Below are 24,982 nucleotides of genomic sequence, written 5' to 3'. Positions count from 1 at the left end.
ACACATTCTTTGCGGGAAACGAGAAAACTCGTCATACGCCTTTTTACAGTAAGACGCGGGAGACGAGTTTACTCGTTTTGTTGCGCAAAGCGGTAAAGAGCGGGAAACTTGTAAACAAGGGGTTCTAAATGGGTGCGGGGTCATGTGTTTTCTATTGTCGGCGGTACCCGATCTATCTACCTGTCAATACAATGAGTTTGAAACACAACAAAAAAATAAAATCGCTGCCGCGTATGTTCCGCTCACAAACTACGCAGTGAAACACGGTACATGAGCAAGTTTTGCTATGTGCCCCTGCATCAAGGAAAGTGTTTCGAACACTATCACACATTGAAGCACTATTAGGTTATAGTTTTTTTTATATGTATTGAAAATTTCTGAATAATCTTGTAATTTTGTATGAATAAATTTCGATATGTTATTTCGATTGTGAAATACTGTTTTTTCTATGATTCCCAAGAAAGTAGAAAGTTTTTGTTCATAAAAAAAAGAATTACACACACAATGCTAAGTAAATAAATAGAGACATCTTTTTAAAGTAAAACACTGAAAGTTTCATCGAAAAATATCAAATAGATCATAAGATATGAATATTTTGCGGAAAATCTAATTTTGGCGCTAAAATTTAAAAAAACACCCGCGCTTCGCCCCCAATTTGGCGGTAAAATGCCCGACCATATAGTGTTAACAGCTATATCTACTTGACAAACATAAATATGTATTTCTCTCAAGCCAAACTTAACTATCCTGCAGCCAAGTGGTGGAGTAGGTAATACCCAAAAGTTTCTGAGATTCCTCTACCTGAGGGAGTATGGCTACTACCCGTGGCTCTATCCTACTTTCTCTTGGGCATGCTCGGAATGAACCATTTACGTGTCAGAAGAGATGCACATATTGTATCACACTTCTTCAAACTGATTTGTGGATGGTTTGAAAATCCTACATCATGGAGAGTATTAGTCTCTATGTTCCCGATGGTTATCTCCGTCACCGACAGCACAGGCTGTTGTATCTCCCGGCCTGCAGGACTAACTTGCCTGCAGGTCATGCCTGTGGGGAGAGCAGTCTTGCTGTTGAACAGAATCAATTCGGATATCGACATATTTAGCTGAAGGTGAAGAGAGACCAGTTGGAAAGGTCAAAGGGTCTCCCTAAACCAGGAGAGCGATTCTCGTTCTACTTAACGACACTAAAATCGTCCTTTCATTCAAATTAACGATTTTTCTCGGATTATTCGTATGAAGCGATTCCGGTTCTCTCGATGACAGATGGAATCCTTAGATTTTCGATTGCGCGCCAAAACTTATAGCCTTCCGCGAAGGGTACCCCTCGACCTGTCTTTCGGCGGCCGAACGCTAGCATTCGCGGAGAATTTGCTTAATTTAAGTGTGACGTTTTGACAATTAGCAATATTTGCGTAGTTTTAACAAGAGAAAACATAATATTATCGTAAGTATTGACTGTAAACATGATTAGTGACTTGTTTGTGGCACAATGATGCTATTAAATGAATTGAATAACATAATTGCAATGTTTGTAAAGTACGTAACATGTCGAAAGCCAGATAAAAGTGATTTAATTTACAATAAACTACATATATCTACCATTAAGGATTTCTACATAAATAACAATAAGTTACACACTATTCTTAGGTTTTAAAAACAATGATGTAGAAGAAGGATAATAATACAATAACTGTCTCACTTTTTCAGCATTTGCTTACCTCATTTTAAACAATTTTGTCAAGTTAATTGGGTGACAGTTAGCGGCATTAGAATCGACAGCAAACGTCACTTTAGAAGTGGTGAATCTGTAACAAAGTCATTACTATCCAGCGAGGTAAGTACCTTTTCACAAAACGTGAATCTTCGATAAATGGCTTATTTATGTCATTCATAAATGAAATAAGCAGTTATTAAAATGAATTATAATTATAATTATTTTATAATTAATATAAAGTAATTGTTTTTTAAGTTTTAGTTAGAAACCTTGCGTCACTTATTTATATTTCACCAATTTGTGTTTTCAATAATCTCTTAACATTTTCGTAAATGATTTTAACCACGCTTCTTTAGGATTTTTTACTAGGTCTCTCCAAAATCGAACTTGTAAGGCTATCAGAAGAACGAGAATCGCTTAATAGTTAAGAAAAGATGTTACAAGCGACGGACTGCTAGCTTTCGCAAACGATAGCAGTCGTTGACGAATGCTATCATTTAGCTTAAGGCTAAAAGAACGAGAATCGCCCTCCAGCCTCTCTCGATCTGGCACGCCAAGCAGCGTTGGTGGGCGCATCCTGAACACACCTCACCCGGTGAAGCACTCGTTGGCTGAGATGTTATCCAATAATAAACCCACCTACCAAATTGGATAATTGAAAACATGTAGAAAGAATGACGGATGATAGGACCGAGGAAGAGGCGGATAGACTGTGTGGAAGAGTATTAAAGCAGGAAGTGAATAACGGAGGACTGGAGATGAATGACGAGGGACAGCAGCCAGCGGATAACATTTGCCGAGAAGGCCAACTCCCACCCGCAGATGTACATAATTGAATTTGAATGGCTTACCAGGGTTAGCCTGACCAAACAGCGGCTTGTCCTGGGGGCTGTTGAAGAGACCGCCGGCGGGGGCCTGCCCCCCGGGTTGTCCGAAGCCTCCTGCAGCGCCCCCTTTCCGGTTGGCGGCGTAATCCTCGCAGCGAAGCTCCTCCAGAGATTTAGCTTCGTATTCCTGGAAGAAAGATCTTCTATTAAAGAAAACTCAATAAATTAGACAGCTCCTTCAAATAAGTGAGCCGTCTATCTAGCGTAAGCGATTCGTAATTGGAAATTCTTTGACAGTCCGTCCGTGGCCGTAAACACTTTAAATTTATGATTTACGCGGTTAAACATCGTCCTAATAATTCATTCAACAAAAAAAATCTTAATTATGTTTAAAATGTACAATATTCCATAGTCTAATACTCTCAAACAAAGACCTAATCATTAAAATAGAATTCTGTGAATTTATTATCTGTTTGTTATTTAGGTAGTTTATTTAGATAGCTATCGTAGAATGGACCAGTTGATGCTATCTAGCAGTATAACAGTACTTCATTGTAATTATAAAACATTTCCACTAGAAAGACCGTAGTCGTCATTTCGATGGCTGCCCGATGTAATGTGACGATATTTCACTTAAACTTTATTGCATTCATTTGATTTTTTTTTTTACTTTTCATGATTTTTTATTTAACAACTATGGTGTTGACCCAACTATCTTCCTTTAACATTGTCCTTGCATTTTCCCATCCCATTTTTACCTACAAGTACCTAACATTATCTGGCTACTATTTTACAACAATAAAAGTTTATTGATTGAGCCTGATTGATGAACATCTATTTGTTATCAGTGCTGTTATTAATATCAACTCAGGGTAGAAGGCCTGTGCAGTGAACATATTCGGTTCCCTCAGTGTGTTTCGTAGCCAACCGGGATGTTATGGAAGCTTGTGCGTGAAATAAATCATATCTCCTGTGATTGAAACCAACCATTAACATCTTTGAAGAATAACAAAGGGGTAAGACAGATTCCTTCCTTACTCCATGTTCACCACCTCCAACCATAGTTGTGTCAACTTCCAAGTTCACAATTAATATTTTACAATCCACTCTTGATTCGCCTATTGCGATCACAGGTACATAAGGAATCTTATTAACTTTTTGAAATATGTATAATGATTTATACCTACAAAGACAGCCGCCGTCAATGTGACGGTTAGGGCCACTAAGCTCAGTTTTTTACAACCTTTTTCCTCCAAGGTTACAACTCACCCATTCGACCTCGCAAGAACATAAACGTAAATACTAATCTGTCTGTCTCTTTATTTCTGCGCACGTATTTCAAGTCACCAAATAACCTTTGGTTTTGTGTTTTTGTAGATTATATTTCTACCAAATGTATGTGTATCTAATTAAATAAGGCAAGCAATTTCATTCATTATCCGGTGTAGCTCAGTCTGTCTGTGCGGATAGAGAAACAATAGCGCGTTTTGTTTTTACATCCAACAGATTGCCTATTCAAAAAAAAAAACATGTTCTACCTGTCACAGGTGACATCTATATAACATAGGTTGTTAAGTAGCCGTTTTTTAAATCCAGGTCCCCGGCTCATAACTGTTAATCGGCCTCTTTGGAATTCCGCGCTCAAGACAACCACACATATCACGGGCTCGCCTCGTGCGTTCCGCGGGTGTTTTTAAACCTGATGGCACAAAATGGCTGCCTCACTACGCATCACCGATCGCAGAAACCCGTGTAAGCTGGATCCTTTTAACCCCTATTCATGTGCTATGATAAAGTTCAGTGCCGTTTTCGTAATATAAATTCAGAAAGATAGAGAGATCGTAATTAGGTAGAATAACCATGTACCCGCAGTGTTAACTCTGTTGTTATGATGTAGAATTATAATTCATAACATGCTAATTCACGACTCCGTTGTTTTTAAAGTAAGAACTATTGTGTTAGACTATGTTCCTATTGTCTATGGCAACAGGTAGCAGGAGGGCGGACAGTGGAAGCGGGACACTCTCACGGACTCGATAGGTCAGCGATGGTCCTTGTGCATTCTGTTTGAATTTGAGAAGGAGTGTTAATTCGCGACGGAGGCAGTGTTATTTTATCATAAAATACGCGTGGCGTATGTTTTATTTAAATTTCCATAGTGGAATGTGATTATTCTGTAAACCGAGTAAAGAGGATGAAACGTGACGGTGAAGCCATGTTCTAACTTTACTTTGCCTTGTTCTAACATACGAGGTGTCAATGTTTGTAAAGACAAAGAATGCTGTAGAAATGATATCCCTGAGACGTATGTGTGGTAAAACCGTGTATGATCGTGTGAGAAATGTGGAGATTTGCAGAGAGTGCAAGGCTGATGTAAGCGTAATGAGTAAGATCAAGAAAGGGACGCTTAGATGGTTTGGGTATGTAGAACGAATTAGCAAAGAAAGTAGTGTAAGGAGAATATACGATGCAAATGTGAATGGTAGCAGAAAACATGAATCAGATACTTGAGTCGGGCCATGTCAAGAGTCAGAATAATAGAAGAGTATGTATGAGACAATATGAATTTGAATGAGGCAAGGAGTGTGTGGTGTGACCGAGTTGTTTGACGGCCCGTCCTCTCTGCCTTCCCCTGCGGGTAACGGCGTGATGGTTAGTTAGTTAGTTTAGATTGTATTGTTTATTTTATACTAGTAGTCGTGTACCAGGTGTTGCTGGGGGTTATCCTTAGGATATTGATATACACCATCACGGACTTTTCTATAAGCCTTAGATATACAATTCCGTAGTACATTATTTTGATGTATCTCATAAGGTTTAGCCAGCTTTAGCAAGAGATACTAATTAACAAATAAAAAAAATTACGACTTGATTACAAAACAATTACATAACTTTTCTCTACTTTCTATAATTCCTATACCTATACCTTCCGTAAGAAATTCTCTAAAAGAGAGTGAAGACCCTATCAAAATCCGTTGTGTAATTTAGAAGAACTAAGCACACAAACAGAAGAACGCGGATAAAAACTTTATTTTATATTATTCAAAGATTATATCAATAGGACGGCCGCGGTCTTTTCGTTCTGGAGCGGTACCCGGTCGTTCTAGAGTTAATAAATACAAAAAACAAATATATTTTTCATATAATAATCTTGTCGAATTTAATGTTTCAAAGACCCAATCCTGTCTGATTACGTCTAAAAGGGATCCAAATGATAATCTAGTCTCCTTCAACGGAAGCAATCTTCCGAACAGGCCTTCCATTGATATGCTTGGTATAACTATAAGTGACCAGCTCAGGTACGGGGGCTCCATCGAAGCCAGAGTAAAGCTGGCCTCTCAGAAGCTGGGCGTACTGTACAGGGCCCGCAGATACTTTAATAATACACAACTGCTGACCCTGTACAAATCGCAAGTGCGCCCTACTGTCGAATTTGGCAGCCATCTCTGGTCCGGAGCCCCTAAATACCTGAAAAAACCCTTGACTCTGTGCAAAAACGGGCGGTCCGTTTGATAGATTCCCCGATCTTAACAAACGGACTGCAATCTTTAGAGCACAGGCGTCAGGTAGGTATGCTGTCCTTGTTCTATCGGTATTACAATGGAAGATGCTCTGAGGAACTAGCGTCATTGATCCCTTCGGCACCGGTGCGTAGTCGGGATACATGCCAAACGCGCGCCCAACATTTGTACACGGTTGACATTTGTCACATGAGAACGGGTCGCTTCTACGATTCGTTCTTAAGTTCAACAGCTCAGCTGTGGAACGAACTGCCGGCCTCTGTATTTCCTCCCTCCTACAACATGGGACTCTTCAAGACCCATGTTCACTCCTTCCTCTCCACAAAAAGACCCTCCACACAGCATCACCAAAGATGACATAGGCCCTGAGGGAAATTATTTTCTTCAGGGACTCCTGTGTGGAGTTAAAATTAAAAAAAAAAAAAAAAATACCACAAAGATGTACATTAAAAAAGGATGGCCGGGGCCGAGATGTATGTGGTCTCTTACCTTCATGCAGGTGATGCAGTGATGGAGCGTGTTGATGTTCTGAGTGTGGCCGTTCTTGACCATGACATCGGTCCCAGAGACGGGGGCATACTTGATACAAGTGCCGGACTGGGCCGCCGTGTTGACACCAAAACCTGCAATAGATATTAATACCTATTATTAGAGACACCAATTCATAGCATTAACAATATTTTCGCGAATCAAAGCGATAAATGGTGTTTTTAGCGATAAATAAAAAGATTTTTTAGTCGCTATAATCTTGTATTGACAGATCGTAGAACGAACATGACTGACTCTACTGTAGAAACATGTGCCATGTTGAGTTTCAATCAATAATACAATAAACATGTTTCAAGTGATTTTGCTAATTTAATTGTTTTTCCCCTCTTGCCCACTCCCATTCCTAGACGTTATTCTATTTAGCTATAAACGCTATGAAAATGCAAAATTAAAGCTATATTTTCAATAATTAATGCAACATTTCTCCCCAGGCTAATCTGTTAAGTTTAGCGCGCTCTCGGCGTTGATATGTGTTCGAAACTATCACAGTTTTTATAGAGTGCGTTTGGGAATTACTTCTAGATTTGAATATAAAGCTTGGTGTTTTCTCTTTCCAACACCGTTTAGATCATATTCAATACCATGACAGTAAGGGACACAACGATTTTATCTCCCATTTTACCTCAATCCTTTAACAGTAACCCGGTCCTTTTTATAATGTTCACCGCGGTTGTCATTGGATATGTGGCTATGTCTTCTGGTTCCACAATGTGTCTCTCTTCTCCAATCCCATTTAGTTCCCTAAAGGCCCCACAAGGGAAGAGGGTCCCATCTCTCCCCTCCACTCCTCCTTGGTTCCCCGAGGGCCCCAAGAGGGAAGAGGGCCTCATCTCTCCTTTTTGGTTCCCTGAAGGCCCCTCAAGGGAAGAGTTCATGGAGCTAGAGGTGAAGATATGATTTAATAAAAAAAAAATTGTTTCTGACCTGTGTTGGTACCGAATAAGCCAGAACCGCCAGTTTGGGGCGTGGTCTGCTGACCAAAGAGGCCACCCCCGGACGAGGCTGGAGATCCAAAGAGTCCGCCCACCGGCGCCGTAGAAGTGGCACCGAATCCAAAACCTGCACGAAGAAATACAACTGTCAATAACGCCACTTCTATTCCAATAATAATTCAATAATTCGACCAACATAACACGGGCATGAGCCTAGCATGGTGGTCGAAAAATCCTCAATGCATGTAACAAACAATTCAATGAATAAAGAAACTATAAAAAAAAAAAAAAAGGAATTATTAAAACTAGGAAAAAGAGGTTTCATTCCTTTCATAAATTAAAGGAGAAAAAAGGGTAGTCAAGGCTAAAATCCGCTCATTGCATCATAAACAAAACAAAAACAGCCTGAAAACGAATTCATTGCCATTTTGTTCATTGATTTTCTATGTCGATAATGCCTGAATTACACCTGCCAAGTGCTCGAATGATGTGATCAGTACAGTCAGTACTCGGTACGATAGCGGACAAGTGATTCGGGCGAGACAGTAGATGGAAGCAAGGCCCAATGACTCGGGCGAGTAAATACCCCCTCCATGTACATACTCAACTCGGCGCTTCACTCGCTGCTTCGGCTCTGCAGTCGAGTCAAGACGAACCGACTCACCCACTGTCTCTTCTAAATGTGATCACCTCCACTCTCCAATAAGTTACTCAGCCGGGTAACAATGGGAATGTCTCGGCCGAGCACTCGTCACGTGCAATTCGGCCTTAAGCATTGACAAATACGACATTCAAACTATCAGTTACAAATTTCCTTTGTGTTTTTACTTTGCGTGTTTTGCTCGCTCGGAATCCCTACGGTTCTCAATCTTGCGGGATTCCAGTTTCGTATTTATTTGTTTTATAATTAACGAGATATGGAGCAAATAACTAAGAAAAAAATAATTCATCAGATAGAAGAAGATATATTATCTGGTAAACAGAAAACAATAACACAGCATCCCAAGAGATGACATAGCCCCTAAGGGAAATTATTTTCCTCAGGGCCTCCTGAGTAAAAGTAAAAATAAAAAAAATAAAACATACCTTTTATATTGATATTTGAGCAAAACTAATTTAAATTAATTATTCAAAATTCCTGTTCGGAATTCTCATCCCACAGTCAACAAGTTTAACTCTTTGCATGCGGCCGTATCAACTGTTGTTACGGCAAAAAGTCTATACTCACACGCGGCTGTATCAACAGTTGATACGGAAACTTTGAATGCCGATATTCCAGCGGTCTTTCGACATAAATTTATTTCCCGCTCGCTTGAACATTCGTAGAACTATCACGATGCTGACATCTACAAGAATTTCTCGAAAATAAAATTGTATTTCATTAAAAAACATCGATAATCAAGTGAGCCTCTTTGCGCCTTCGAGTGCTATAGTTTACAATTTTGTCAACGGATGTGCGTTAGTCCAATGTTGTTATTATATTATGTGACATAAAATTTAAGTGTTCAGTTTTAGAAAAAGTTTTCATAACTAAAAATGATAAGTGCTCATGGTGTCCCACTTGTGTCTATCAACGCCACTGCGTAGTACACACACGCCGAGTGAATGGCGGGACCACACTCAAAAGATATGGTACGTCTTTGTATGAAATTTTATGATTTTGTTTTTATAAACATCTAAGAGTGTTGACACACGAGGATTTGTTATCATATTGTGTAGAATAATCTGATCTGTCTATATAGTCCAATAAATCATGCCAGAATGCTTTAATTTGACACTTTAATTGCGTGCATAGGTATTTGAAAATATGTACCGCGTACGGGTATAGATAAAACGTAGCAAATTAACGCGGTTAAAAGGTTAAAGATGAATATTGTTATTAGTGAATAGATTACCAGGTGGTTTGGCTCCAAAAGGCTGGACTGCGGGGGCGCTCTGGCCAAAGAGAGAGGACCCCGCCTGGGTGTTACCAAACAGGCCCCCGGATGTGTTCTGACCGAAGCCTGCAGGGGACAAACAAAATTCATATTACAACAACGTCTTAAATTAAAGAAACTATATAAGAATGTGCAACAGAAATTTTGTACGAGAACAATGCCATGAAAGCGAGACAACTGTAAACATACAAAGAGTACAAACGTTCTGTTATCACTTCCCTATCACCTGTCATCTGAGATAATACATTAAGTTACATTTTATTTCTGGCGGGTATTTTTCGCACTGGCGCTACGTTGTCTCCAGGCTAAAATAAAGGTCCCACGTGAATTTCTTTAATTTGTTTTAAATCGCTATATCTTCGAAAATAATTAAAGTATTTTAATAAAAATTTCTACGTAGTAACTCAGCATACCCAAGCTATACAAGGACTAAACGAAAATCGAATATTAATTGAAATGCAACTCAATTAACCATTTAATATGTTTATTACGGTCCGCCTATCGGTATTTTCCCATACCTGCTTTCTTTAAATACGCCCGACATCTCTCGCTCGCTTGCACATAGGAGTTGAGTGGGGCGGAACAGAGATAGAGATTCGAGTCGGGTTTCACGGTCATAAAAACTGTCATTCCAGGAATTGAATTATTGCAGTAACAAATAATATACCATCCTTTTGTTGAAATACCAATGTAAACGAAAGGCACGAAGATAAGATTCGATAATTATGTATGTATGTTTGGGACCTTAACAAAGAGATTGGTATATAATATTAATATAAAAACATTGAATAATTCCGTCTTTTCTGCTATTGAAATAAGGCCAGCGCAAAGGTAGAACTACCCTTCCCGTCGTTAAGCATCAATCGACCGAACGGGTAGAACTACCTTTCCCGCCCAAAGTGTGTTAATGACTAGTGGGGGCTCGAGCACTTGGCTCTGAAGAAAATAATTTCCCTCGGGGCCCAGGTTAACTTTGGGGAAGCTGTAACGAGGGTCTTTTAGAGGAGAGGAAAGAATGAAAATGGGCCTGAATGAGTGAAGAAGAGACCCAAGAAGGAACCTAGAGTACATAGATCTGTTGTACACAAGAACAAGTCGTATAAACTACCCGTTCTCATGTGGCAATAAATGTCAACGGTGTGATAAGATAGATTCAAATCGAATCGTATTTGGTTGCAAATGTAGAATGGGTTTATCGTAAGTAGATTTCTCAGGGTATAACGAACCTTACCAAGAACTTTAAAGTGTTTCACTGTGTGCCAAAATCTGCAATTCCTTGCTAGATTATGTCAGTGAAAAGCAGGGCGTGAAACAGAATTCCCAGAGCGTGGGCATAGTTATGCAAATCGTACTTATAAGGATGTAAAGAAAACAATGGATTCAGATTGAATCAGTTAACATACATTGTTATCAAAGGTAGTAAAGTTACAGTAGATCATAGAATACAATGGGTTATTAGATGACTCAGTAGCTAGCCTATTCTATAAATCACTGGTTACGTACGCCGTCATTGATTGTAACGGAGAAAACCATCAGGGAACGGTTTTTATCTTCGCTGGATAGCGTGGCATGGTCCTGGCCATGCTTCCATCAGTGGGATGAGGGGTTCTGAAGATACTTGAAATACTTGCTATTTTCCAGTTGAACGGATGCGAGTGGCTTCGCAGTGATTGCGTGATCATAATTGCGTGTAATGCGTTTCATCACGCCATTACAAACATGACACATTATGTCACAAATACCGACATATTTAGAGTATTTACATGTGACAACGAAAATCCCAGAATGAACCCTTCCGAAAAACGGAACCCGCTCGACTCGTTCCTCCAGGGTTGCCCTACTCATCCACTGATTAATTGATTAATTAGGAAATAATTATCTAGCACTGATGCAGATTTTATTGCGGGGGATCATGTTATAAAGCAGCGTTTATTATAGTACTTTGAGTAAATAACAATTATAATATTTACATTCATTATTAACACTGCTTCATAACAAGTGTACAAACGTTGGACGGGCGTTTGGTTGTTTCCCCATCGTTAAGATAGGGAATCTATCAAACAGACCGCCTATCATTGCACCGAGTCAACTGTGGGTCATGATTTGTACAGAGTCAGCAGTATCTGCAGGTCCTGTACATTACTTTTTGTGTACTGTACCCAGCTTTTGAGAGGCTAACTTGACTCTGACTTGGATGGAGCATGATGGATATCAACGTAAGACATGTTTGGAAGATTGCTTCCTTTTTAGAAGACTAGATTGTCACTTCGAAGACCTGACTAAAGTATTTCATTCAATTGTGCCATGTACTAATTCTTAAAAACGTTAATACAAGTGTGCTACTGTTATAAAATTAATATTTAATGTTACCGAAGCCCTGCTGCGTGGTCTGCGGCTGGCCGAACCCCTGCTGCGCAGGCTGCGACTGGCCAAACAGGCCGGTGGCGGGCTGCGCAGCCTGTGGCTGCCCAAACAGGCCGCCGCCCTGCTGCGGGGTCGCTTGCCCGAAGGCGCTACCGAATCCTGTGGCAGTAGCGGGCGGCTTGCCAAATGCTGACTGGCCAAATGGAGATGCGGCGGCACTGGTGTTGAACCCTCCTAGAATATGATTCATTTATTAGTGTTGATAACATTTTGTACATATAATAATATTTATACAGGGTGTATCGGCACGTACCCGACAAACTTTAACCAGCTATTCCTTAGCACATTTGGAGTAAAAAATCTTATGTGCACTTTGCTGTCCGGTAACGTTTTTTTTTAATAAAAAATTTATTATTCATATTTTCACCACATATCACCACTGTTTTATCCTTTGTCAAAGTTTGAAAACCCATCTGGCAAATATTTTATTCGAATTCCGTTGAATAATGCACGTGTGTACCTATATTGGCGCACTTTTACAATCACAACGAAATGGCACTGCACCATTTGTCTCATTTTTAACTATTATTATTTAGTGTGTGCGAAAGAGCGAAGACGCTTTTTGACATACTTGCTTATAACAGCTGTTGAACACGAAACGCAATGCCAATGACAGTGATGTAGTGTGAATATTTTAAATTTTTTTGTTTTTAATTGAAAAAAAAATGCTACCGGACAGCAAAGTGCCCATAACATTTTTTACTCCAAATGTGCTAAGGAATAGCTGGTTAAAGTTTGTCGGGTTAGTGCCGATACACCTTGTATAACATGCATATTCAAAATGATAGACTCAATTTTGAGTTTTTAGAGCTGTTGATAATACAGAGATAGATATTACCAACTAACCCGCCTGCTAATTAACGACACTGGAACTGTGGCGTCTAATAGCATCCCTTCTGTTATCTACGGGTAAGAAGGGATGTACACATTGCTACACATTTCTTCAGACTGATTCGTAGATGGTTTTAAAACTCGATTATCTTTGTTCCCGATCTCCGTCACCCACAGCATAGACTGTTCTATCTCCCGGCCTGCAGAACTAACTAATTGCCAATGATCATGCCTGTGGGGAGATCAATCTTGCCGTTGAACAGAATCGATTCAGATCTGGACATATTTAGCATTAATGAATCTGCCTTAAACTTAATTACTACTAATAAAGTTAATGATATATGTACGCAGTGTTTATATCTATGTAATAATTCTTCTTTACAAGTGTATTTAAAAACGCAATAAATGAAAAATTCAATACATCCGCAGAAATTTCATTCAACAGCACCATTCCTCGTGTCATGCTATGCTGTGCTACAACATCTGTACTGCTGTGTGGTATCTTGAACAAGTCATGGCGACGACTACGGCTAAAGAGGAATGAGCTATCAATAGAGTTATGATAGCTTACTCTAAGGTCAGCAGATCTAGATGTTAGTAATCGTCTAATTGAACTTTCTAGGTCAAATCGAGCCTTTTACTATGATCGCTCTTTTAGTGTAACAGGCCCACGCATCTGGAATAGACTTCCCTCAGCTCTTACTAATCTCCAGAATTTGGCTGAATTTAAACGGGCTTTAAAAAAAACAATATTTAAAAAATCTTACCATTCATAAATCTTAACTTCTTTTCAATATTTTATAATAAGCCATATTCTAAAACTTCTGGTAAGTTTATGTTGCCTCCTTACTGTACCATTTTAAATGCTCAGAAGATATTATGTTTTAGTTTTAATATTCTTGTTTTGTCCTGTCCTGCTGTTATTGTAATTCTAAGTTTTGTCATCACTTTGTATAAACAGTACATTTAGTGTTATAATATTAGATTCGTATTGGGTAAGGCTGTAGGAATAATTTTAAGAACATGACCACTAATACTAAATTACCATTTTTAAGTTTGTTATAGTAAAGCGCACTTGAAGTGAAATGACACTAAACTGCGCTATATAAATGCCGTGTTATTATTATTATTATGAATTATATTAAAACTAAGTATTACAAGATTAGCACAACGTCTGATAGAAAAGCTAAATTTATTTGTTGCCCCAAGTATGTCTATATTTTTTTTTTTTTTATATTAACTCCACACAGGAGGCCCTGAAGAAAATAATTTCCCTCAGGGCCTATGTCATCTTTGGGGATGCTGTGTGGAGGGTCTTTTTGTGGAGAGGAAGGAGTGAACATGGGTCTTGAAGAGTCCCATGTTGTAGGAGGGAGGAAACACAGAGGCCGGCAGTTCGTTCCACAGCCGAGCTGTTGAACTTAAGAACGAATCGTAGAAGCGACCCGTTCTCATGTGACAAATGTCAACCGTGTACAAATGTAGGGCGCGCGTTTGGCGTGTATCCCGACTACGCACCGGTGCCGAAGGGATCAATGACGCTAGTTCCTCAGAGCATCTTCCATTGTAATACCGATAGAACAAGGACAGACAGATATGGTGCATGAACCTCGGAAGAAAAGTTCCGTGCGTCCGTATATATGAGGAATTACCTAGGAATAGCTGAGGAATCTTTTCTTGAATTGCTCCAATGTTTATTAAACTGTTCAAATAATAAATTCAATTGAATGGTTGTTAAAGCTCAATTATAACTATGGCTAAATAAAAGTGCACAGTTTTATTAGACACCCACCTTTAGTCACTAATTGATATAACTTACCAAAGGTGCTAGTAGCCTGGCCAAACGGAGGCTTGTTAGCCCCGAACATGGTGGTCACTCCACTGGACTATGGGACCTGCAACAAACAAACAAAAATATTCAATGATAATACTAACGCTAATATTTACGATGACGCGTGCGCCATTAGCGGTCGGTGACTTTTTGTAGAAGGGCTGCTGGACATCAAATGTTTACACTCGTACTAACTACGTACTTGATATCAAATACGCACATCTAGACGCTAGAACACGAACAAGATACAATTAGGTATCGTCTAAAATTATCTACATAAATCCATTAAGCTCCATAACTCAATATTTCATGACACAAAACTTTTTCACATTAATGTTTCAATTATACAACCACACAATTCACTATAATCATTTAGAACACGCTGGCGAAGTATCCAAGCTCAAAGCAAGCTGTCAAAGCAGCGCGTACAATCAGCATACAATCCAATGGATTAGTAATAGATTAAACGATTCTGTGCATTATACATATGAGCATTTGGATGCTGTCATTAATATCGCATAAAGTTGACGAAGATATTGCCTTGCGGGTCTCAGTGCGCGTGCGCGGAAAGAACATACGTTCTAGCATTCTTGGATACATCTTGGTTTAAAGATCGCTTCCACAAAGCAGTGTGTTTTAAGCGTTTCACAGTATTTGAGAATGAATGTGTATTTAGACTCGGCCGCGATCTTTGTATCGTGTCGTTCGTTGAAACGGGACGATAATATACACAATGTCTTATAATAACAATATTTGTATGGTTTTTTACAGCGCTGTTCTTGTAAAAAAAATCACATTAAGGTAGCTGTAGAAATATTTAAATTTCAGTATTGCTGTTTACGGCTAGAAGTACAAATCTTTTTACCCTAAAATGCAACTGATGCGGAGCATAAACAGCATGTATTGACAGACGGTGTAATGGCAATATGCTGCATCTCCAAGAAGCTAGTTTTGAGATAAATTACCTTTAACTCTTTTGGACATATTGTTACCTTTCTCGCAAAACCGAGTAGAAACAATTTAAAATTTAGTGAAAAGTTAGATTAATTAAATTTAAAATGTTGTTAAAAAATATACTAATTTATAATGAATTCCATAACATATACAGGAAAACCTTCCTTGCAGAAGCGGCTCAAGGAGTTCAGAAGTAGAAGATCAACCGAAAAAAAAAAATTAAATGTTAATACATATTGCTAATGCGTATTGATTATTATAAAAACGCCAATGTATGTAATTAATTTACCGGTACACACATATTCTGAAGCCAGTAGTACATATTAATTTAAGATTATTTATCTAATTATTTACACATATAACTAATTAATTTTTTTTTTCTTTTGAAATATCTTTTCCTCCTAAAAGTTTTTAAATCATTAATTCCAATCTCAGTTCATTGTTTATAAGTAGATTTAAAAAGTAAACAATGAAACCAAAAGTACCTATACTCTCATTTTATTGCACCGGCAAAATCACTGACAAAAATTATAACTTTTCGTTTTAAAATATCATTTTTAACCTCTTCATTTTTCTCTCTTGTAACATAAACTGATTGCCACATTATTTGAATACGTTTGTCATGATTCAATGAATCGTTTGCGATTTCTTTTAATATGATATCCACAGAATTCGACATTTTAAATTATTCCATGCAAATTACATCAACAATGACTTAATTTCGCGAACTAATATTCAAGTTCAAGATCACATCTCCCTCTAATACCTTAAAAATCATAGGTCGTAGATATCTCTATCTCACCGCGGTCAATTCCGAAAACACCTTTAAAATAAATTTTGTATGATACTAAGCATACGTAAGACATGATAGTGTTTACCTCCTTTGTCTCTACAGCAAAGAGAAAGAAAGGAGATTGGTTTGGGACAAAATTTAATGTGACCCATGCTAGGACATGAAATAACTTCTCATTTGGATGAGAATGAGATGAGAGAATGTACGAATCTGCATGAATAAAAACTAAATTAATAATCGGGTAGTTTGTTAAATCCTGTTTTTATATTAATACTATTGCAGCATATTTTTGGGAGGTCACTGACCAAATGACCTTCTAAGAAGAGCCGCCACTGCTTGCTTGATACAACATTGGACTTATTCGAATGCAAGGTTTCATCAAAATTTTTATTTATATACGTTTAAAACAACTCTATTAGTGTTAAACATACTGTGAAGTTAGACATGACTGCATCAGCAGAATGCTGCCTGCTCATTGCATAGCAATAATAATAATGTAAACAGTGATCCAATTGCAGTTTTCCAACTTTTATTTATGAAAAACACATAAAATGTTACGTTATCATGTTTTTTTTTATTAACCGAATATTTGGTAACATTAACCTCTCAGACAAAGACTTTTATCTACTATGTGTTCCTTTGAGAACTGTCAAAACGTGATAATTTTTGTGTTATTTACGAGTTTTGCTAAAAGCTTCATAACTCACGTTTTGGAAAACGTAGCCTCATTCTAAAAAATGTTTTGGAAAGATTATGAAATCAACTATCGCATTGTGTTGTTATACGTAAATATTTGCTTATAAATTTAATTTAGATTAAATTTGATAATATTATTATTAAGTTCTGCAAGTGTTTTAGTTTTTTATTATTGTGACAGCTGTTTCGGCTTACAAGGCCATTTTCAAACTGTGGTTAGTCCACATTGAGACGACGTTTTTATACTATTTCAAATTTAAATTTTGAAGGTGCATACATTGATTTATTACTGGTTACACCGATGACATGATCTATTGTTGGTTAAACCAATCTATGTTTTCCCCTCAGTAAATGGTAATGGGTTCTTAATTATTTACTAATGACTTTATTGCTATGAATTATTTGGGTGCATTATACTGCTTGGGTTTTGTGAAAATACTAAGAAGTGGTGAGTAAATTATTTTCCGTACTTTATTAATTAGTGTTAAATTTGGGTCATTCGTTCGTTTATTGATTTCTAATTGTTCAAGTAAATTTAATCTAATGCCCTTTTTTTCTATATGCAATGGTTTAGGACCCTTGTTGTTAAGTGGGGTATGATTATTCACCAAGAGATGTTCTGCGAATTTTGAGGATGTGTTTTTATTATTATAACATCGTATATGTTCTTGGAATCTAGTTGAGAATGCCCTCCCCGTTTGTCCGATGTAAGTGGCGTTACAATCGGCGTGGTCACATTTTAATTCATATACGCCACTGTTGTTGAGTATAGGGATTTTATTTTTAGAGTTTTTAAGGCTTGTTCCTAAATTATTGTTTGTTCGAAAAGCTATATTTAAACCACATTTTTTAATTTCTTTTGCAATTTTTTCAGATATTGGGCCGAGGAATTCGAGACATGCAAATTTTTCTATATTTTTGTTATTTACCGGATATATTAAATTGATTTTATTTTTATATTTCTTATTTTTTATTATTTTTTCAATGTTATTTGCCTCATAGCCGTTATTAATCGCGATCGTTTTTATCGTTTCCTTTTCTTTTACATAAGCTTTATTGTCGAAAGAAATTGTTCTTTTACATAATTGTTCTTTTACATAAGCTTTATTGTCGAAGAAAAGGAAACGATAAAAACGATCGATAATATTGATCGATAATATTGATCGATAATATTGTTCTTTTACATAAGCTTTATTGTCGAAGAAAAGGAAACGATAAAAACGATCGCGATTAATAACGGCTATGAGGCAAATAACATTGAAAAAATAATAAAAAATAAGAAATATAAAAATAAAATCAATTTAATATATCCGGTAAATAACAAAAATATAGAAAAATTTGCATGTCTCGAATTCCTCGGCCCAATATCTGAAAAAATTGCAAAAGAAATTAAAAAATGTGGTTTAAATATAGCTTTTCGAACAAACAATAATTTAGGAACAAGCCTTAAAAACTCTAAAAATAAAATCCCTATACTCAACAACAGTGGCGTATATGAATTAAAATGTGACCACGCCGATTGTAACGCCACTTACATCGGACAAACGGGGAGGGCATTCTCAACTAGATTCCAAGAACATATACGATGTTATAATAATAAAAACACATCCTCAAAATTCGCAGAACATCTCTTGGTGAATAATCATACCCCACTTAACAACAAGGGTCCTAAACCATTGCATATAGAAAAAAAGGGCATTAGATTAAATTTACTTGAACAATTAGAAATCAATAAACGAACGAATGACCCAAATTTAACACTAATTAATAAAGTACGGAAAATAATTTACTCACCACTTCTTAGTATTTTCACAAAACCCAAGCAGTATAATGCACCCAAATAATTCATAGCAATAAAGTCATTAGTAAATAATTAAGAACCCATTACCATTTACTGAGGGGAAAACATAGATTGGTTTAACCAACAATAGATCATGTCATCGGTGTAACCAGTAATAAATCAATGTATGCACCTTCAAAATTTAAATTTGAAATAGTATAAAAACGTCGTCTCAATGTGGACTAACCACAGTTTGAAAATGGCCTTGTAAGCCGAAACAGCTGTCACAATAATAAAAAACTAAAACACTTGCAGAACTTAATAATAATATTATCAAATTTAATCTAAATTAAATTTATAAAAAAATTAAATGGAGTTCTACGAATTAAACACAAAAACAATAAGTAAATATTTGCGTTTCTAAATATACATTTTATGAAAATGTCAAAAAAATGTAAAAATCGCTTACAATTATTTCAAAGCTTTGAAAAATGTACTTTTTTCTGAGTATCATAAAGAAATAACACTTTATATATTGAAGAAATATAATTAGAAACTATTAGTCACCTCAAAATATTAACCGTTCAAACTAAAATATTTTTAATAAATTATTTAGAAACGCAATAAATTATGAACGAACAAAATGATAGATTCAATCGGCTTAGATAATGCAACTCTACGTTCCATAGATATTCTTGAATACAGACGCGTAGCGTTATTCATTATCGATACTCTGTTTTTTAAATCATGGCAATCCGTATACTAGTGATGGAAATAAATCGATTTTTGTAAAATCTCGCGCGTTTACGTGAAAAGACGTTCTAATGTTCTGAGTGGTTAATTAATTATGGAAAATCGTGTCAAGCAAATGGCCGGCTCTAGACCATCTGCAGCAGTTGATTTAAGATTTCTCTACACGAGGGAGTATGGCTACTACCCGTGGCTCTATCCCACTGACTTTCTTTCGGGTATGCTCGGAATGGACTATCTACGGGTCAGGAGGGATGTGCGCTATGCTACACATTTCTTCAGACCGATTCGTGGATGGTTCGAAAACTCGGTCATCATGAAGAGCATTCATTTCTATGTTCCCGACGGTTATCTCAGTCACCGACAACATGGACTATTCTATCTCCCGTCCTGCAGGACTAACTAATTGCCAGTGGTTATGTCGGTGGGGAGAGCAATCTTGCTGTTGAACAGAATCAATTCGGATATTGACATTTTTAGCATCAATGAAGCTTCCTTTAAAAGGCAAGCTCTATTATTACTAGTATAGTTGATAGTTCGTGGGTTATCTCGCACACTCTTCGCATAGCAGTGTCACACGGTTGATTGTATTGGTGTATTTGTTTCCGATTTTTAACAAAAATCTCTGATTTTTAATTGAATTTGAAAACTATGTAAAATTTTATTTTTTTATTCAGTGCATAAATGTATGACGGAGGAATACCTAAAATCTGAACCCAGAATTTATTATATTTATAGAATTATTAAAGTTATTAGAAGCAATGCATAGTAAATACACAACCACAGATAAGGAAAGGTTAAATAAGAGAAGAAAAACTAACAGTAAAACTTTAAAGTTTAGAGGGTTGGTAATTATTCGGTATGGCTGGCTATGCTTAATATGAATTAAAAAAAAAAAAAACCTTTTGATTCTAAGGTGAATAATTACTATAAAAGACAACTATCTGCATTTGGGGAATTTTAATTTTTACAATCTAATTTTTAATTGACTAAAATGAAAATTCGCTTTTGTTGTATGGGATGACAGCCATTTACAATAATTTTATGAAGCGTTGTCAGCAATCCCGAATATTTTTATAAAATTAATTTTTAAAAAAGAAAGACAAAAGTTCCCGGGTTACAAATATCATGATAATATTTGAAAATCTCCTACTGCCACTACAGTAAGCGGAAAATGTTGCTTGTATTGTGATGGAGGACTTAGCCAGCCGAGGAATTGAACACACTACGCCTGGGTGGAACAGAAACTCGATGTCAACTCAGACACCGACCGGTCTTTACCCATTATTTGGATGTATCTCATAAGATTTAGCTAGCGTTAGCATTGTAAGCGCCAGAAAATATTTTGGTAAAGGTTACGAATTCCGCTTCACGGTAAATATGGAATGTTTACTTTGAATTAATATTTGAATTTAGTTATATTATTAAATTATTACTAAAAGTTACTATAAATGTTGAGGAACCTTTAATAACGCCTGCTCGCGTCCCCTTCAGAGTTATATCCCAGTTTTCAAGTAGTTTGTGGGCTACGCTAGGTTTGTATAGACTGGTTTGTGATTTAATTCTAATACGATATTATGAATATAATCCAACTCTTGATATGAACATAGTCGCCGTCGGCTGCGACTAGCATACTAATTGACATATCGCGTAAGTGACTTAATAAACGAAATTAAAATTAAAAGTGCGTATTTTTCCGTCTCCCCCGACATAATAAATCATGTTTTGAATTAATAAAGCTAAATCCATTTATTTGAAAGGGAAATATTGTGTATTAAGAGTGAAGCGGAATAAGAGAAAAATAATATTTTTTTTACAACATGATTACAAAACGTTGACTTTTGTATAAATATAATATGCATGTATTATATACATAAACCTTCCAGAAAAAATCTGTAAATGATAGTGAAAAACATTATCAAAATCTGTTGCGTAATTTAGAAGAATCAAGTGCACAAACTGACAGATACAGATAGCGGCTTTGTTTTATACTATTTTGAGATATCTATATAAATTAAAAATATAAATGTTCATTTGTTCAAAATCAATCTCCGAAAGTTCTTCAACGATTGCTTTGAAATTTTGACACAATGTTGCATTTGAATACGCATGTGTTTTTATATACCTATACTATGTACGTAAAACATGCTTTTTTAAAAAAAAACAGCTTTTTTTTTTCAACAGATTTGATTTGATTCCTGTTGGACGCTAACCCATTGGCCTCAAACGACGCCGTCCCGGCGTGTGTACGGTGATGTGTCTTAAAATCAAACGACTGAGGGTCTGATGTCTGTCGGCTTAGAAACGAAAAAGGGATACATTATTGACATCTGTGTTTAAAATTTTAAATGCCAATCGCTCTGTAGATAATTAAGCATTTATTTCGTAGTAATTGGCAGGACTCCGTTGGTACAATTTTTTCCTGATATTTACGATCGAAATTTTGTTATATTTCAGCTTCATTGAATTTTTTCAAAATGGCGTGTGGTTCGGGAATTGACAAGCTTGTTCGTAAACCGCATGGTGGGCTGCTAACAAGAGCCCAAATGGCAAAAAATATATATTATGGTAATAAGTATGATTAATGTACAACTTTTCTTAATCCAATTATAAAAAAATGAAGAAAAAAAATTAGTTTTTGAAAAAAAAAATTTTCATATCCTCGTTTAATCATATTATTTTTTTTTTTAAACAATGCATATATTTTTTTACATACCTTGATTCAATGCAGAAGTAAATTAAAAAAGATTGTTTCGTTTGCATGTTTAGTTTAAAAGTTATGTAAGATTTAGTACACCACTGCACTTCGATTAAAACAATGATGCAAACTTCATAACGTTGTTCATAAAACTACCGAAAGCCAAATAAACAAAACAGATACAAACTCAATTAGAAATAGTTTAACTTCAAACTCAATTACAATTAGTAATTAATTAATTAATAATAATTGTCGAAGACTTAAAATACAATTTCTTATTAAATACTCTAAAAATACATACATTAGAAGATAGACGTAAAATAAACGATTTAACGTTCTTATTCAAAATACTTAACTCTAAATTCGACTGTTGTGAACTCCTGCAACTTATAAACATACATACACCCACAGTAACAACACGACAAAATACAATATTCTACAGCGGCACACATAAGCGTAACTACATTGCCCACTCTCCGATACAACGACTTCACACCATGGGAAATCATTACTTGGGTGATGTTGACATATTCAATACCAACTTGGCAAGTTTTGTGGATCACTTAAAACATTTATTTCAACAATACTCCTAAACATATCATGTAAACCTACAAATAGCTGTAATTTTCTGTTTTTGTTTATTGTGTTTGTATGACTTGTTCTCGCTTTTATCAAATGTAATTTTATTCTTATTTTTTATGTTTCAAAGTATCTGTCAAATTAAAATTATACTACCAACCATGTAAAAGCCCTCTGGGCGTTAAATAAATAAAACTATATGTTGAATTACATTTGTAGCTTTTAATAAGTCATTGAATATTGTTTACACACATCGCCTTCGCATGCAGAGGAATTCGACAAGTTTACCATTTTCAACACATTGATCTCATTGATATGTACCAAAAGCATAATTTGCAATTATTATAATTAAATTTTCCCACTATCTGCAGACGATTGTATATTTTCCTGATAAATTGTACAATTTTTAAAAACAAATCCAAGCCTTTGACGTTTGGATGTAATTCAATTCGATTACTTCATATTTATCTAATAATATCTCAAGAATCCTCGTAGATATCACTTATATTTTGCGTTGAAAAATTTGCAAGCGAGTCATACAAAATAAAAACACTGACTTGATAACCTAACCTCAAAATGTATGAAAAGTCAAAACCGATTTTAAAAACTTTATAATTATGTTTTTAATAAAATCAACGCAAAAATTCTTGGCTAAAATGCATTTGCGCAATCAAAAGAACTTTGACGTCGACTTTGCGCAATAAATGACTCAAATACAAGTAGTACAATCAATTTCCCAACTTCTGCCCATGTTGAGAAATGTCAAAATTAGATATGTATAATAATATTTAAAAACATAGGCACCTGTGGCAAATTTGTAATGTGCGAAATCACATAAGAATGCAATCTTATCAAAAACTGTATCAAATTGATAATCTTAATTCGTCAAAAATGCGAAAATGACAATTACGAAATTTTAGACAAAAAACCGAAGCCTGTCAGAAATGTAAATACAGATAAATTAATGCGAACATAATGAAATTACTAAGCGAAAGCCGTTTAAGATATTTATAGTATTACAGAAACTATCCTAACCTACCCTAAACATATTTCAGTTCATTTTGGAATTACACAAAATTTGCCGCCAGTCAGAAAAATCGAAACATGGCGGCGTGTTGTCAATACATATTTGTTTTCATTCTTCATTTAATGTACCGTGATGTGTTTTAGTGTAAAACAAACGATTTTGTACAAGAAATAGTTTGTTTTCCGAAAAATTGTCACGGAATATTAAAAACCGCGGGTTATGGAAACATGGCGTTACCGCGATAAAGTAAACTTGATAAATGTTCATAGTATGAAAACTACTATTACTTACGATTCACTAATCACTTTGTAATAAATTTGGATGGTTTTCAATATATTATTGTTTCACAATTATTATGTTTAGCCGATATTTTCGGTTTTGTATTATTTATTTATAATGCGCACACTTCTTCATAAAACCTCCCGTCTCACGTTGCCAACTGATAAATTTAAAATCCGTCCGTGAGCGGATTTCATTTGAGATTAACGGAATAGTGCTGCCACTGCAACAAAAATTAGGTTCCTACTTAAAATTAAATGTTTTTTGTTCATTCTGTAGAACAAATTAGTAATATTTTATAGAAGAATATTGAAAAATATATTCACTAAACATGCAACTTTTCTATTTTGAAGCAGGGCGTTGCTTATTATCTTCCACTCTAGAACGTGCTGCAAATGATGCTGAACACTGGTCAGTCTCAATCGGGACTATGTTGTGATGATAATGGGGTGAGGAGGGAACTTTTTATCTTTTAAAAATTCCAAACGTATGTAGATTTACCTATGTGTGTTTTTTTTTACTCAATCTATATTGTGTATAAAAATGTTTGTTTGTCTCATTTGCACTCAAAAATTACTGGAGCGATTTCTCTAAAAATTTCAAAATTTGTTCTTATTATTGCTATGAGTGCTTAGAGGGTGGTTTGAATGGTATAAGAAGTCGGAGACGCCCGGGGAAGACTTTGCAAGATACGGAGTAGAGTTAAGTCAATGTGATGTAGGTTATTAATAGTAACAATGTAGTTTACAGTAGGGAATGGTAGAAAAGGTTAAGAACGCCCGAAGAAAACTTAAAGCATCATCTTTGCACTGGAACGAAATACGGAGTAGAATAAAAGTAGATTTAATATAGTGA

The 24,982-nt window shown here is 36.0% G+C and overlaps 1 protein-coding gene across 1 annotated transcript in view; it reads right to left on the bottom strand.

Moving 5' to 3' along the window:
* The window catches only part of Nup98-96 (nuclear pore complex protein Nup98-96), a 106,057-nt gene extending 81,784 nt beyond the window's left edge, over nucleotides 1–24,273 (bottom strand). Inside the window, exons 1-7 of the mRNA XM_089641565.1 lie at nucleotides 24,140–24,273; nucleotides 14,560–14,635; nucleotides 11,856–12,083; nucleotides 9,444–9,551; nucleotides 7,541–7,675; nucleotides 6,557–6,690; nucleotides 2,571–2,733 (exon numbers count right to left, since the gene is read on the bottom strand). Coding sequence (XP_089497691.1) covers nucleotides 2,571–2,733; nucleotides 6,557–6,690; nucleotides 7,541–7,675; nucleotides 9,444–9,551; nucleotides 11,856–12,083; nucleotides 14,560–14,608 — 817 coding nt within the window. The 5' untranslated portion in view covers nucleotides 14,609–14,635; nucleotides 24,140–24,273. The remainder of the gene's footprint in view (nucleotides 1–2,570; nucleotides 2,734–6,556; nucleotides 6,691–7,540; nucleotides 7,676–9,443; nucleotides 9,552–11,855; nucleotides 12,084–14,559; nucleotides 14,636–24,139) is intronic.
* Between the last annotated feature and the right edge of the window lie 709 nt (nucleotides 24,274–24,982).

This window comes from Hesperophylax consimilis, chromosome 17, assembly GCF_061612785.1.
Source record: "Hesperophylax consimilis isolate HC1 chromosome 17, BYU_Hcon_1.0, whole genome shotgun sequence".
Classification (NCBI taxonomy): Eukaryota; Metazoa; Arthropoda; class Insecta; order Trichoptera; family Limnephilidae; genus Hesperophylax; species Hesperophylax consimilis.
This window is presented reverse-complemented; position numbering and strand designations above follow the sequence as displayed.